Below are 17,050 nucleotides of genomic sequence, written 5' to 3' on the forward strand. Positions count from 1 at the left end.
TTATGTAATGGAATTTGTGGTTATTTGAGGAAATTCATTGCTGTAAGATTTGTGCTGAGTATTTTTTCAAAGAATAAAGGATTCAGAAAATGTTATTTAAAATTTTTTTTTAGAACTTTAAACTAGTTTTGATGTTGTTTTATAGACTTTTGGTGATTTATTAGGTCATCTGGATGTACAAGGTGTAAGATGAGGAAGTTTAGTGCCTTTCAGAGGTCGATTTACTGTAACTTACTGTAACCATGTTCCTATTTGGAGCGGACGGTAATGAAGGACAGCGCGTGAGGATTCTACTAGAGTCGGACTCAACAATGGAGTCCTGTAAGTTCTGTCTCAAAGATTATATAAATTGTTACCGATGTGACAAGGATTATCGCAATACTCACGACATTACACTAAGCATAAGCAAAAAGCTCTCATCGTACACCTTTGCACACTTTCAGATTCACATGTCCAGAGGTGTATTTAGGAGTAAATGGGGTTGAAGGGTCAAATGGGGTTACTTCGTTTTTTGGAAGTTTTCTTGCAATTTTATTCAACTTTTCATGAAAAAAATCCTAAAATCCTTTAAATTTTTGCTATCCATTTCAGATACCCTCAAGGGTGACCCCCTCAACTCGACTCATCCCTAACTACAACCCTTGACAAGTCTAACAACTCAATCAAAGTCTCTTTTTATTACAAATAGATTTTATATTGGCAATTTTACTACATTTGTGATTTTTTGTCAATAAAACTTCCATAAATGCTTACAATCTTACAACCCAGGCTGAGAAACTCGGCGGTAGTACTGAGGTATCCATATAAATACCGTCGATAATTTCTCAGCCTGGCTTGTAAGTTTTTTGGTCATATTTAGACATTATTTCAAACTTATTGTAATATTTTATTTAATTTCAGTTTGCTCTGATATTCAATAATTCAATACCAATTTGGTGATATTTTCACTGGTTTTGAGATTTTACGATGGAATTTATCAAGAATTTATTCAATTTAGTGTCAATAAAAGTTGATAGTTGAGCATTAAGTGAATGCATGTTGAATTTATGCTTTTTTAGCTCTTTGTAAGTAAATTGTTGATATTTTTGGCAATAATTCGGTGATAAATTGATGTATTTTCTTGGTATTTTCATGGAATCCACAAGAATTTTCAATCCAAGGATCAAAATTGACTGGAGTTCCTCGACTTTTGGGTCCAAAGATCCAAAATGAATAGGATTGATCATCTGATTCGATGTAATTCAGCAGCATGATAATCAGGATCATCAGGATCTTGATAATCACACATTTTGTCATTTATACAAGCATTATCACACTCAGGGGTCGATCATGAGTCTATGTACAGTCAAATACAGTCAGGGTTGGCATGATTAGCATGATTTTGGGAGTCTGAACACCAAAAAGTCCAAAAATTGCCTTTAAAGTGGTTCGGATTCCAATTTTTGGAGTCTGGACACCAATAGAGGCAATTTCTAGACATTGTGCAGTTGTGGTCAACCTGTGTGACGTGGTACCAATGTGTCATGACACATAGGTTGCTCATCACTTGCTTAATCAATGTGAAAATACCTAATTATTGTCGCAGAGCTTGAAGTTGTCTTCGGTTTTTGTACGGTAAAGTCGACTTGACTCAATTTAACTCAACTTGACTCAAATTGGCTCAACTTGACTCAAATTGGCTCATCAACTTGACTTAACTTGGTTCAAGTTGACTTCACACAAAGCCCAAGTTGACTTCAAGCTCTTTTACAGTCTAATCCAGTCTTCCGGCTGCAACATTAACGACTTTCCACAAAACAGCATCTGACTGCTTACTGTAACACAACAACTGAACGACCCCCCATTAATTTTCATACAAAATTCATACAAATTAAAAAATATTGTCCACATTCACACGAATTTTGTAATTTCTTGATCATTATCGCATCACATAAACATTAAACGGTGTAAATATTGTGTCAACGTCATTTACGTGTTGATTGATGCGTGCCATTTTCACGCTATATTGAATTACAATTTTACATATTTTTTGATGGATTTTATGATTTTGATGGGTGTGGCGGGTAAAGGGGAAGATTTGGGGGGTAAATTGAGATGAAAGTTTGGAAAATTTTCAGTAAAATTTGGCCAAAAAGTTCAGAACCTAACCTAAAAATTGAGATTCTAACCTCAAAATTTTGAGAATTTTCCAACTTTTCAGTGAAATTTGACCAAAAAGTTCAGAACATAACCTCAAAATTGAGATTCTAACCTCAAAATTGAAATTCTAACCTCAAAATTGAAAGTCTAACCTCAAAATTAAGAATCTAACCTCAAAATTTGGGATTCTAACCTCAAAATTTGAAATTCTAACCTCAAAATTTGAAATTCTAACCTCAAAATTGAAATTCTAACCTCAAAATTTTGAAAATTTTCCCAAATTTCCATCTCAATTTCCCAACTTCCCCCTCCCCATTCCACCCCCAAAATCATCACTTAACCATCCACAAATCATCTTACCATAGCTTACAAAAGATGACAATAAAATGGACGACATAAAGTCACGACATTCATCCATCACCGCAGGACGATAAACAAAAATTTTCCCAAAATTTTCCCGAATTTCCCAAAATAATGAAAATTGACTCACCCTTGAGCTTGTGCTTCTCGGCTTCAAATTTACAGTCGGTGTCGGTCCAGTAACACTCGCTTGCGTTGTCGGATGACTCTTTTCGCCATTCGTCGTTTGTGCTGGTGTCGTTGGTGTCGCTTGAGCTGGTTGCGTCACATGATCCGCTGGTAATGATTCGGGTACTGTCTGAAGTGTCGGACGCATCGTTGTTGACATTTCTTTCTTCTTAATTTATTGTGAAATTTGAGACTTGATTTATTTGTTGAATTGTTTTTGTGATGAAATGGTTGATTGAGTGACTTGAACACACGTTGTCACGATCGATGCTGATTTTGAATCTGTTTTTGTGAACTTGATTGTTGATTTAAGTCTGGAAATTGATGGGAAAAATTTGGATTAGATTTATTGATTAATTTTTGGATTATTTATAGGAATTTTAATGATTTTTTGCTAGTTCATATCAGGTTGTTTGGATATTGAAGGAATCGAACATACTCTACACCACACCATCCTACACCACGCCACACAACGCCACACTACGTCACACCACGCCACACTATGTCATACCACTCCTGGCCATCCATTCTCATCTCAAATTCGCCAAATACATCATTAACAGTATTTAATCTGCTTTTCAGGGGCTTAGTCAGACAGGTAGGGATAAGTAGGGACAGATAGGGACAGATAGGGACAGATAGGGACAGATAGGGACAGATAGGGACAGATAGGGACAGATAGGGACAGATAGGGACAAATAGGGACAGATAGGGACTGATAGGGACTGATAGGGACAATCAGGGACAAATAAGGATAGTTTGGGACAGGGAGTGATAGGTAGGCTTTGGTAGAGACAGGTAGGGATATGTAGAGCTAAGTAGGGATAGGTAGTGATAGGTAGAAGAAGGTGGGGAACTGATAATGTGAGAAAATGAAGTCTTTTTGGATAAATCGCAAAATTTAAAGAGAAATTTGACATCAAAATTAAAAATTTTGCTTCCAGAAGTGTTAAGAGAGGGTGTGGTTGACCTCCCCTTACCCTAAATACATCCCGGCTTCTCCTAATCCTTACCTACATAGCTTTCTGACTCATTTGAATGGGAAATCACCGAGAGATTATTTAAACAAAAAAAAATTGAGAATTTTCTCTCAAAATATTTCATTTTTCAAAGCATTCTGTGATTATTTTATGTACACATAGGATCATACAACGATCAAGTCGTGCTGTATTTGCCTCTTAATTGCTTGCGAATTTCAAAAATTCTTCAAAATTTTAATCAAAATTTTCAAATTTATTCAACTTCAAAAAGTCATGAAAATCAGTCTGTAAGTCGATTAATTCCTCAATAATTCACCAAAGTTGCAAAACAGGTGCCTGTGACAGGCAAAAACCGTACAAATTCTTGATAATTTATATGGGTTTTCTCACAAAACCATACAAATTCTCAATAATTTGTACGGTTTTCGCCTGTTTTTTTCCTACAAAACCATACAAATTAACAAGATTTGTACGGTTTTCCCCTTTCACAGGCACCTGTTTTGCAACTCTAATTTTAACCTTCAAATGTCCATTTTCAGCATTTCTATGCTTCTTATCATCACATGCTGTGACTCATCCTATTCCTCAAACATCGAATGTTCATACATAACAGGCGGCTTCCTCATATCAGTTCCAATATTCTACTGCAGAGTCAACAACGATCCAAACATTTTAACACCAGAATCAGCCGAAAGCTGCACAGTCAGCGGAGTCAATCAAAAGACAAACGATCAAGTCCTCGGCTTCTATGCTGGACAGAAGACATTGAAATATTTTCCAAAATGTTTAAATTTTTATTTTAAAAATCTTCAAAAAATTTACATCGACAACTGTAAAATGGATGTAATTCATCAATCGGACCTTAAGCCATTCACAAAATTGACTCACATTTATATTGTCGATTCCATTAAAGTCATCGAGGATGGACTTTTTGACTACAATTCTAATTTAGAGTGGATTGGACTGTCTGGATCGAAAATAATTCATATTGACTCAAAAGTCTTTGATCATTTGACAAAATTAACGACTTTATGGCTGTCGAACGTTCCATGTGTCAGGAAGGAAGCTCATAGTTCCAGACAGGATGTCGAGGATGTCATCAAGTTGGTAAAAAGTCAATGTACAAGTCCAAAATTTCAAAATTCAACAAGGAACAAGCTTGAGGAAGTCAAAACAGGACATTTAGGGCAGACTTTAGTGTCTGCAGGCTCAGATGTCAATCTGACTGACCATGAAAGTCACCAATGTCCAGCAGATCTAATTAGTAACTTAAAGAACATCAGCAATGTCCTGCTAGACATAAAATCATCACAAAACAGTCCAATTTCAGACTTGACAGCATCCATAGCAACCCTAACCTCAAAAATCAGTTCCATTGCATCATCACAGGCTGAGCTAACAACATCACATGCTAATTCAGCCAGTTCCATCAACGAAAAGCTCAATTCCTTAGAATCATTCCAGGACAATGCATTAGAGTCCATCAGTGACATTAAAGTGACACTCAGCAACATCAAGACATCCCAAAATGACGTCAAGTCGACACTGTCGAAGTTAAGGACATCCCAAAATGACATAATTATTACATTGGATGAGATGAATGGCTGCAAATGTGAAAATTCTGGAGATGAATTTGGAAAAATCTCGGAAAAATTAGACAACTTTGAAGGTCACTGGACTGACTTTGAGACTAAGCAGGCAGACAAGCTTGACAAACTTGAGAAGCAGTTCATCAATACACGACACAAAATGGAAGTGAAATTTGATGAGAAAGTCAAAGGAATTGAGAAGCAGTTGACAAGAAAATTTGCTGATTTTGAGGAAAAATTTGGGAAAATTCTTGAGGAAAAGTTGAAGGCTGTGTTGGGTTCTTTGGGGCAGTAATTTAATATATGCCAAAGTAGAGCTTGCAAGACATGAAGAGACTGGGCTCAGGGAAGGTCAGGGAAAGGTAATGCCGTGACTGTGACTTGGTACCGGATTCAAACCAGATTCACATCAAATCCGACTATACGCCAGAGTCACGCCAGATGATTATCATGCTCTATACCAATTCCTTAGAAAAGTCAACTTCAAGCTCTGCTAAAAATGATAATAAAAGTCACACAATAAACCCAGATTTAAAAACAACTTTCTTCTTCCATTAAGCATTCTCATTCAGGTTCTCATTTAATAATTCTCAATAAATATGAAATTCTCTCAATCTTGAGACTCTTTGATCTTCTCTTCTGACTTCACTGAGAACATTCTGTGACCAACTTTTGAAGGTGTTGGACTGGAAGATTGAGGATTCTGCTGGATTATTGCTGTAAAATCAGTCAAAATGGGGAAATTAATCTAGTAAGTATTGAATCTAAACAGATCATTGCCTTCTGTTGCCTATACCAAAGTTGGCTAGACTCCAATGTGGATGAGACTCCATATTTTTGGGAGTCTGAACTCGAAAAGAGGCGCCTTTTTGAGACAAAACTCTAGATTTTCAACCAACTTCTGTCTACACGGCAGCTATTGCTTCCATTAATTACTAAATTGTTCCTTATGGACTGCCTTTTGACTGTCAAGTGTCTCTAACTCAAAAAGCACAACGGATTTGCTAAGGCACCGTTTCATTGCCGTATTAATAGTTCATAAATCAATGCCGGTGTTGAAAACTCCAAACAGTGACTTAGCGACAACCTTATGCAGTGCTGCTCAACCTTTTATTTTCCGCGGCACTCGAAAGTGCTTGTCTCAATCGAAACCACACACGGCATACGATTCATAGCATTTCTATGAATTATTAGATGAACTCTAGTGAGCCGCGGCACACAGGTTGCCCATCACTGTTTCCCATTGACTTCCCTATCCTCCTCAAGCCTTAATAATTCACTCCTCAATTCACACATTCTCACAATTCTAAATATTAATCTTTCAAATTTCTTATAAATTCCTCTTCTTTTGTAGCCTCACAGCATGCCTTATCATCATCGCACTCAGTGACTCATCATTATCAGTAAACATTGACTGTGAATTTGTATTGAATGACTATATTGTCTATGGCAGTACATACTATTGTAATGTATGGACAATTCCAGAATTACAAGATGCAGCACAAATCACATCAGCCAAAGGCATCCATAAAGGCACAAGATCCAACGATGACGTCATCGGTTTTCATGCAAAACGCAAAACAATGAAATTTTTCCCACAAAATTTATTAAAAGTCTTTAAAAATCTACAAAGGATTAACATCAATGGCTGCAAGTTAGAGGAAGTCCATCAATCGGACCTTAAAGCGCATCCAAATTTGACGCATTTTTACTTGACCGAGAACCTGATTGAGGTCGTTGAGGAAGGACTTTTTGACTATAATCCAAATTTAATTTGGGTCGGGATCAATGAAGCTAAGCTGATCCACATTGATGCACACGTCTTTGATCACTTGACTGGACTTAAGAGCTTTTGGTTCACGAATGTGCCGTGCATTAAAAAGACAATTGACGGTTCCAGGGAGAAAGTTGAGGCTGCAATTTACATCGCTAAGGCTTATTGTGTTAATAATGAATTTACAGCGCTGGACATGAAGCTTGACATGCTTGAAAGTGATGCCAAAAGCTTAAATGCTGATGACTTTAAGGCAAGCTTGGAAAGCTTTGAAAAAAGCTTCATAACCTCAAAATTTTCAAAATTCCGTCCATTAAATTACAAGTTTGAGAAGCTTAAGGGTAGTTCCAGTGCTGTCGGAACCAGTGGTGTCGGAACCAATTCTGTCGGAACCAATTCTGTCGGAACCAATGCTGTCGGAACCAATGCTGTCGGAACCAATTCTGTCGGAACCAGTTCCGCCATGGTGGGCCAAAATTGCCCAAAAGCTCCAGAAAATCCACAAACACCAAATTCATCAGTTCCCACTGGACTCAGCAACATCACCGACATCCTCAAGTCATCCCACGACTCAGTCATTCAGTCACTCACCAAACTCACCACAAAATTCACCGAACACAAACTCAACACAGAATTATCAAGCGATGATATCAAAAGTGCCATAAGTGACATGGACACAGCACTTAGTTCCATTAAAGCATCACAAAATGACCTCAAAACATCAATCAATAAGCTGAAAAATTCACAAAATGAGATGGCAGTGACGATAAATGAGCTGAAAGGCAGCAAAAGTGAGGATTTATTTGAGGTGGACATTAAGGAACAGATTGAGACATTTATGACTAATTTTACATATTTTGAGGTTGAAAATGCTGAGAAATTTGTGAAAATGGAGAAGGAGTTCATCAATACAAGGCACAAGTTGGAGTTAAGCTTGGATGAGAAGATTAAAGGAATTGAGAAGAGAATTTTGAGGAAAATTGAGGAAATTTTGGATGAAAAGTTGGGGAAAATTATGGATTGTAAAGGTGGGAAGGTGTAGATTTTTGGGAGGGAGGGGATGATGTAGGGGTATTTTAAAGGCAGAGGGTTGCATGGGAGTTGGTAGTATTGTAGTCAAAACCAGAGTTGACAGGACTCGATTTTGGAGTCCGACTCCAATCCGGTGACTTTGGAGTCCATTGGAGTCGGACGTCTGGAGAGTTCTGCCAATTCCGACTAGAACACCCTAACACCTACCCCATCCCACTATTCAGAGTTTGCAGGACACCGGAAGTCGGACTCCACTAGACTCTAGAGGAGTCCAGAGGTAGAGGACAGGGTCCATCTGGAGTCCGGACTCAATTGAAATCTAGACACCATTAGGGTTGGGCAAATATACGTATATATACGTATACGAATTTGCCCAACCCTAGACACCATTGGAGTCAGGACTACATTGGAGTTCGGACACCAGAGGAGACCATGCTGCCGGATGCCATTGGATTCGGACTCCCAAAATTACAGTCCTTCCAACTCTGGCTCTTAACATTCATCCAAATTCCTACAGCCAACTTCCCCACAACCTCATCCTACCCTCCAAGTCCACAAGCCTCCAATTCTTAAAATTTAGACCAGAGTTGGCAGGACTTTGGAGTCCGGACTCCGAAAGTCCGTGGAGTCCGGACTCCACATTGGAGTCCTGCCAACTCTGGTTTAGAGTTCATGAAGTTTCTATATAGACTTCCATGACAGCTTCCCTCAACTTGCTTATTTCCTGCCCTTCGGGATCAAATCTCAATATAATCATGCTGTATACATTTTAATTTAATTTAAGCATCACAAATAAAGCAAATAAAGATAAATAATGTTTAAAAAGTAAACAAACTCGACATTTTCGATCAACTTTTCTTTTTAACATCCGATTTAGTCTAGTGCAGAGGTTCTTGAATTAGAATTGGGATTGACTCGATTTTGGAGTTCTTTGGGATCTTTGATTTTGACTATGAATTCTCAGTGTTGGGACAGGGACCTGGAAATCTCAGGAAAGTTCAGTTCCGTGTTCTGATAATCTTCTTAGACCAGGATTTCGAGAAAGCATACTTTAGAGTCTAATTATAGTCCAGTGGAGTCAGGATACTGGAATCCTGGCAGCTCTGTCTCAAGATATTTTAGTAAGGTGAAGGATATGACCAGTTTAGTCTAAATTGTGTGCAGCGGCTAGTGATTAATGTGTTGCTGATACATTTTTGAATACCAATGAACCGCATGTCGTTTGGAGATTAAGTCGTGGTTTATCACCAAAGATGTGCCTTGGCATAAAAGGGATAAGAGGGTAGTGAGTAGTTAGTAGGTGATAAGGGTAAGGTGTAGTTGGTAGGGCTAGTGGGTTTAGATGGTAAGAGGGGTAGGATTGAGAGTAGAGGGTTGCGAGTTGTTATAGGGAATGAAGGTAGGCACCTACCTATTTGGGAGGTTTGGGGGTAGGTAGATGAGGATGTCGACCTAAAGCTCCGCTTTTTACCAAAAAATTCCCAAAATCACGTAAAACACAACATAAGTTAAGAACCCCTGAAGAATTCTCAGAATCGAATCCAATTTTTTCATTTGATTTAGAATCTCGAGGATATTTTCGCAATTTTTTTTTTATTTTTAGACTTTTTGCCATTTTAGCATTTAAAATAATTAATTTCACCGAAGGCAGCAACACAAGCGGAAGCTTTTAAGCTCATCATTTGATGAAAATTTTTCTTGTGGGTGTTTATGGATTTTTTTGAGTATTTGAGAATTATTTAGACATTATTTCTTATTTTATTGAGTTTAAATGAGGGACATGGGTGGAAATTTAATGAAAATTTGATTGAATTTATTTGGAATTGTAGGAGGGGAGTAGGGAGGGATTGACACAGCATCCACAATGGTCAGTGTTACACTAGCATGGGATTGGATTGTTTTCGAACCAATATTGAAGTCAGAGTCAGGATCAATGAATCCAATTGGTCACAAGAATCCTAATGAATTGAAGAATTTTGTCCAAAATTCCCAAAAAAATCCTTCAATCCTACATCCGACCCCCTTGGGAAATCTATTGGACGCCCCTTTGGATGCTCTATTGGACGCCCCTTTAGATGCTCTATTGGACGCCCCTTTAGATGCTCTATTGGACGCCCCTTTGGATGCTCTATTGGACGCCCCTTTGGATGCTCTATTGAACGCCCCTTTTGATTCCCATTTGGACACCCCTTCATCAATCCCATCCTCAACTCCTCCTCATCAACTCCCCAATCATCATCATTTATCCACAAAATCCAAATGACCAGATTAAGAGCACATCAAGACTCAATCGACTCTAAAAAAAATCTTCAATGTCAACAGAAAAATTGTTCTTACTTCTTTCGGTCATTGATTATGTTCCTCTCGTGCTGTGTCAACATTTATTTCTCGACTAAATCAAAACAAAGCGCTGCTTTCGAGCCGAAATAATCGATAATAAAAATTTATGGCGATGATTGTGACATTTTAAGTGTCGAAAAATTTGATTAAATTGATGATGATGGGGGACACTCGGATGGACTTGATGGAATCGCTTATTTTGAATGTCAGAAGTTTTTTTAATTTGATTTAGTTACTTAAAATTGACATGTTTTGAATGTTTGAGAGGTTGTGGGAGGTTAGGGAGGTGAGAATGGTGGATTGGTGGATCCAGAGGGTGACCTTGTGGGTAGATTGGATTGTGGGGATCAGAGTAAGCTGGATTTCAATGTGGAGAAGGCTCAACTAAAGTCTGGACATCCAAAAATCAAGTTAACTCTGGTCTGTATCATCCAAAGTATCAAAATTATCCAGAAGGTAACTTCAGGGATCATGAATGATACAGAGGCATATTTGGTTCATCCGGAGGGTCACCCTCTGGATAATTTGGATTTAGTAGTCCAAAACTGATAGGACTTCAATATTAAGGCGCTTTTGAAGGTATCCGGACTCCTAAAGTCCTACCCAAGTCCTACAAACTCTTCATGATCCAAAGTATCCAGAGGGTGACCCTCCGGATCAACTAAATACCCTTCTGTATCATTAATGATCCCTCAAGTCACCTTCTGGATAGTTTGAATCAGGAATATCAGAATTGGAAAGAGTTTTGGAAGTCTAGACTCCAATTGAGGCACTTCCACATTGCAATCCAGCCTACTCTGATCCCCATCAACCAATCTGTCCTGAGGGTCACCCCTTGTATTTGTGCTCTTGTTTATCGTGGTTGCATTGCCTTCAAGCCCTTCACATTGGCACTTTGGAACCATTTCTTCATCATTAACTATTCAATGTCATTCAAATGCTCCATTTTCTCAATCTCCTCCAACAACAATACCTCTAGGGTAAATTGAGGAGGAGAAGCCCCAACAGTTCACATAATCCCATAAAACTTTCTCTCCAGATCGAATCATTATCCAAAGACACACATAACACACAACAAAATGAAAATCAAATAATGTAAAAAAAGTAGTAAATAATTGTGAATGAAATGGAAAGAAATTGAGATGATTATCGAGTGAGACATAGACATGATGGAAATGTATAACAACAAAATATTGCAAATAAATAATAAGTTCAAGATCGAATGAGGTCAATTGCTGTGTGATGTGATGATAATGTTGGATTTATGTGGATGTAGATTTGGATTTGGGGGACAGAGGCAGTGGCAGTAATGTAGGGGAAAGACAATTTGATGATGGTGATTTGGATGATCTGGAGGGTGATCCTCTGGATAGTTTGGATGGTGGAGGTCAGAGTTGGAAGGAATATGGGAGTATAAACTCCATCGAAGGCGCCTAAACATAGAATTCTTGAGTCAATTCTGTCAATTCTATTATTAAGAGCCTTCAATGGAGTCTAATCATAGAGCTTGCAGCATTGCTATCTTTACACGCCTCAAATACAGTCCAGACTCCCAAAGTCTTGCCAACTCTGGACTCTTGATCATCCCAAAGTATCCAGAGGGTTACCCTAGAGGTCAATTATCAAATATGCCTCTGTATCATTGTTTGGGGCTCGTGTAGACCGGGTTCTAGGTTCAACAGGAGCTGAGGTAGAGCTAGGATAGGTCATGTAACCTAGCATAGCCAAGCTTTCGTGGTAGAGAAGCTATATATATCGCTCCATAACAATTGAACAGCTCCTGATCTTAATTTTGTACATTTAAAAAAAGAAATTAGAAATTTTTTATTGTTGTTATTTCCATCCCACTCGAGATGTTTTCTTTCATTTCATTTCGCGTATTTGAGAGTGAAATCTGAATAATTCGCTCGTGTGACTCATTCTCTAAATTGTATTATATGATGTATGAAGAACGCAGACTGACTGTGTCTGATTTGGAATTATTGTGTATGGAATTTCAGTTTTGAGATGGATTTGATTGGAATTTGAAGGGAATTAATGAGAAGATGGAATTGATGTGTGTCTAGGGGTTAAGGGAAGAGTGTGGGGAATTGGATTGGGGTACAGCAATGGTGGAGTTTTTCGACATTAGATTATCGAAAAATTCGAACATTTCGAACTCAACTTATTTTAAGATACAAATTTCCGTTACGAAAAAAAAATAAAAGTAACGGTCAAAAAAAATTTGAAAATTTATATTATTTTTTGAAAAAAATTAACGGCTAACTCTGGATTAGCCAAGACTCATCACGTAGACAGCACTCATCAAGCCTTCCATTCACTCACTCTTAATCACATAAACTTCTTATTGACTTCCCATTGCCATTCAATATTTATTCAAAGGCAACAATATTGCTGATTTCAATTAAATTAATTGTGTCTAGATTATCAAAAAAAGGAACAAGTTTCAATAGAAATATTCATGGAATGGGAAGCTTGTGGGGAGCCAGCATAGCAATAAAATCTTATCAGTTAATTTCATTTTCATTGAAAATGAGAAAAAGTTTTTCCTTTGAACGTCCTTGCATGCTTTTTTATTCTTTATTTCCACTATTCAGCTCATGACAAGTATCAATGAACTTTGAAGGGCATTTGTGTGTGGAATGGATTGCAATGGGATGCAATTGGAGGAAGTTTGAAGTTATTTTGTGGATATTTGAGATTCTAACCTCAAAGTTGAGTAATTTAACCTCAAAATTGAGCAACCTAACCTCAAAATTGAGCAATTTAATCTCAAAATTGAGCAACTTAACCTCAAAATTGAGCAACTTAACCTCAAAATTGGAGCAACATAGCTTCAAAATTGAGCAACATAATCTCAAAATTCTGAATCATAACCTCAAAATTTCGAAATTTTAACCTCAAAATTTCGAAATTTTAACCTCAAAATTTTCATCACTTCCTTCCATCTCACCAGATTTACCGGCTTACTCAATCAACAAAGGCATTCCATTCTGCACATAGCGGAACGCTGTAGATTTTGCAAAAAATCTTCTTATTTTGAAACTTAACTGTCTATAGCAATAGCTTAACATTGGTACAAAAAGCCCATCATACACATACACTTGAGCGATGACTATATTCAGCATGTGCAGTACAGTACAGCAAATGACATCAACAACAACACAAAAAAAGCAGCGGTAGTTTTACATTAAATGTAGAACGTGATAGGAATATGAGCTGCTGCTGGTATTACGTGATTAATAGAAATGCATGTCTTGATGTACTTTAAACATTGGTAAAGTCATTAGAGATGGGCGGGCCATTGTGTTGAATTTATGGAGTGACTTATTGATTTTTGAGAATTTTTTAGGTTAGAATTTTCAAATTTTTTGAGGTTATGTGATGAATTTTGTGGTTAGGTTGCTTAATTTTGAGGTTAAGTTGCTCAATTTTGAGGTTATGTTGTTCAAAGTTGAGGTTAAGTTGCTCAATTTTGAGGTTAAATTGCTCAATTTTGAGGTTAAGTTGCTCAAATTTGAGGTTAAGTTGCTCAATTTTGAGGTTAAGCTGCTCAAAATTAAGAGGTTAAATTGCTCAATTTTGATGTTATGTTGTCAAATTTTAGATTATGTTTTCAAATTTGAGGTTAACTTTCATAATTTTGAGGTTAAGTATCCAATTTCAACTTTAATAAGACTTTAATTAATCTAAAGAATTCCAGCCTTCATTCCGTCACTTCCTGCAACAGCAACAAAGCATTTCTCATACCAAACAATTCAGTTCTGCAATTAAAATTTTCCACGGAATGTTTTCATTTATTTCTTTAAATCCAAATCATGTCCAGTTCAGTTACACAAAAAAATGTGCCATTTTATTCATAATCGCAGTACAAAAAAATTCCAAGACCAAAGTCAGTTCCAACAGTCACGTCAGTTCCATGTTAACTTTCAATGTTAAGTAGACTTACACAGACTTCCAATTACGGACAGTGTAAAGCAATGGCTGAGGAACTAAAACATTATCGACATGAAGCTTAAAAATTGTAGGAAATAATCAGTGGAACGAGCTATGGAATTATTGTGGATGGAAATGGAGTTACAAATTATCAGGAACTAAAATCCGATTAAAATGTCATTTTGATTACAAAACTGGACAGCATGCATTGGGTGAAGTGGGGAACTCTGTGGATGTAATTGAATAGAGTGGCTGGTTAGGTGTGAAATTGTGTATCCAATAGGAATGGTTTTGGGTGATCTAACCTCAAAATTTGACAATATAACCTCAAATTTTGGTAACATAACCTTAAAATTTTGAAAACAACCTAAAAATTAATCTAAAATTTGGCACCTCAAATTTTGCAACAAAACTTCAAATTCAACAACTTAACCTCAAAATTGGAAAATTATCCTCGACTTTGGCATTTTAAATTTAAAATTTGGCAACATTGCCTCAAAATTTTAATTCTAACCTCAAAAATGTCAATTCCAACCTCAAAAATTTCAATTCTAACCTCAAAAATTTAGATTCTAACCTCAAAATTTTGAAAAAAAAATTGAATTTTTTGGAAGAAAATTCGAAATTTCGGACAAAAAAAGAAAAATTTGCAAAAAAAAGTGGAAATTCTGGAGGAAAATTGGGAAAGTTGGAAGAAAAATGGAAAAATTTACAAATATAACCTCAAAATTCTCTTCAATTACTAGTTTTTTTGGTTAGTCCTCCTCCCCGTCCCACTAATACTCTACCATAATAAGTCAACGACTCACTACCCTGCTCCCTACCATCCCCTCTCCCAAATCCCCAATCAGCACTCACTATCCAATTCCAAATCTTACGTATTAAGCTGTTTTTATTTATTTATCAACATTGTAACAGCTACAAGTCATGATACAACCGTTATGTAGCACTTTTGGTGTTCGATTATGTCACTTAGTCACATAAGCAATTGTGCGAAATTTATTGAAACAAAAGAGAGACAAAAAAAGAGTAAAAAAATAAAGAAAGAAATAAAAATAAACAAAAAAAGTGTGAATTTTATGGAATTAAAAATTTTAAACTTGTTTGGGGATTGTTTAGGGTTGGAATGGGCTTATGGGAGATTTGTATTTCAACTTGGTGTCAAATTTTTATCAAAATTTGGCAACATAACCTCAAAGTTCAAAATTGCAACTTAACCTCAAATTTGAACATATTCTCAAAATTTGCTCAAAATTGTTCAAATTTGCTCAAAATTTTGAGGTTATGTTCAATTTTTTTGTCAAATTTATAAATTAAGTTCAGTATTTTGCTCAAAATTTTGAGGTTATGTCTAATTTTTCATCAACATTTTGAGGTTATGTTCAGTTTTTTGTCAAAGTTTTGAGGTTATGATCAGTTTTTTGTTAAAAATTTGAGGTTATGTCAAAAATTTTGAGGTTATGTTCCCAAATTTGAGGTTATGTTCCCAAACTTTTGAGGTTATGTTGTCAATTTATGTTGCCCTAATTCAATTTACTTACTTCTTACTACAACACAAACTCATTCAATAACAACAAAAGCTCATAATTTCTCAATGACGCAAAGAACGACGCAGACCATCGCAATAAGACAGATAAAAATGTGATCCTGCTGCTTATACAACAAGACAATGTCTTCTTAATGTGCCATATATCCACAAAAACAACAAAAGAATATTCAAGGACATCCATTTTGTAGCCCGATAAGCAGGCAAAAGTTCTGTTTTAATATTGTAATTGCCAAAGAAACGAGGAAAATATTTCAAATTTAATGGCAGTGACGGTGGAATGAGGAAAATATTCAGAGTCGAGTGGCAAAAAAGGAAAAATAAAATTAATGAATGGAAACGAACGACTCGAATTGATGGCTGTTAAATTAAATTTCATTATTGCGTGAATTTTTCTGTCTTTTTTTGAGTGTTTACTTTTGGAAATGAGGGGGTGCTGATGGGTTTGATGGAATTTTGTGATGTAAAATCGACATACAGCTGACGGCTTTGTCAAATTGTGAACATAACCTCAAAATTTGGAAACATAACCTCAAAATTTGGCAAACTAACCTCAAAATTTGAGAACATAACCTCAAATTTTGATGAATAACTGAATATAACCTCAAAATGTTGACAAAAATCTGAACATAACCTCAAAATTTTGAAGAAAAACTGAGCATAACCTTAAAAAATTTTGGACGAAAAACTGAACATAACCTCAAAATTTTAACGAAATACAGAACTAAATCTCAAAATTTCGATGAAAAATTGTCAACATAACCTCAAAATTTTGACAACATAACCTCAAAATCATCATCAAATAGGATAAAAGCTTATTTCCATGACAATAATTTTTGGAAGTGTGTCATGCAGAACAAATGTGTCATTTTACATCAACATGTGTGCCTGTATATGTGTCTATACATGTGGGTGGTAAATCCATTCAAATGAAAGTAAAGTACATGATTGACTTTGATGACTATTTTTAGTCATGCGATGAGTTTAGTTCAAGTGAAATTATAAAGACTTTTTTGAGGATTTTTATTCGTGCTTTTGATGTCGAAGGAGGCTTTGAAGATTAATTTTGAGTCTATTGTGGAATTTATTGATTGAATCTGATATCGATTGAGGATTGAGGATGACAATTTGAGGATGGATTGGAATTGTTGTGAATTTTATTGATATAACCTCAAAATTTGGTAAC

The 17,050-nt window shown here is 36.3% G+C and overlaps 2 protein-coding genes across 2 annotated transcripts; both read left to right on the plus strand.

Moving 5' to 3' along the window:
* Positions 1-3,796: 3,796 nt before the first annotated feature.
* Positions 3,797-5,531, plus strand: LOC139100219 (putative leucine-rich repeat-containing protein DDB_G0290503). Its single transcript, XM_070652867.1, has 2 exons — positions 3,797-3,934; positions 4,187-5,531. Exons 1-2 carry the CDS (start codon positions 3,921-3,923, stop codon positions 5,529-5,531), a joined length of 1,359 nt encoding a protein of 452 aa, XP_070508968.1. The 5' UTR covers positions 3,797-3,920.
* A 370-nt stretch (positions 5,532-5,901) lies between these two features.
* On the plus strand, positions 5,902-8,052 carry LOC139100314 (uncharacterized). The gene is made up of 2 exons (XM_070652968.1): positions 5,902-5,987; positions 6,591-8,052. The coding sequence occupies exons 1-2, from the start codon at positions 5,971-5,973 to the stop codon at positions 8,050-8,052; spliced, it is 1,479 nt and encodes a 492-aa protein (XP_070509069.1). The 5' UTR covers positions 5,902-5,970.
* The last annotated feature ends 8,998 nt before the right edge of the window (positions 8,053-17,050 follow it).

Source organism: Chironomus tepperi, unplaced genomic scaffold (assembly GCF_022539635.2).
Source record: "Chironomus tepperi strain 1889 unplaced genomic scaffold, CSIRO-AGI_Ctep_v1 contig_7, whole genome shotgun sequence".
Classification (NCBI taxonomy): Eukaryota; Metazoa; Arthropoda; class Insecta; order Diptera; family Chironomidae; genus Chironomus; species Chironomus tepperi.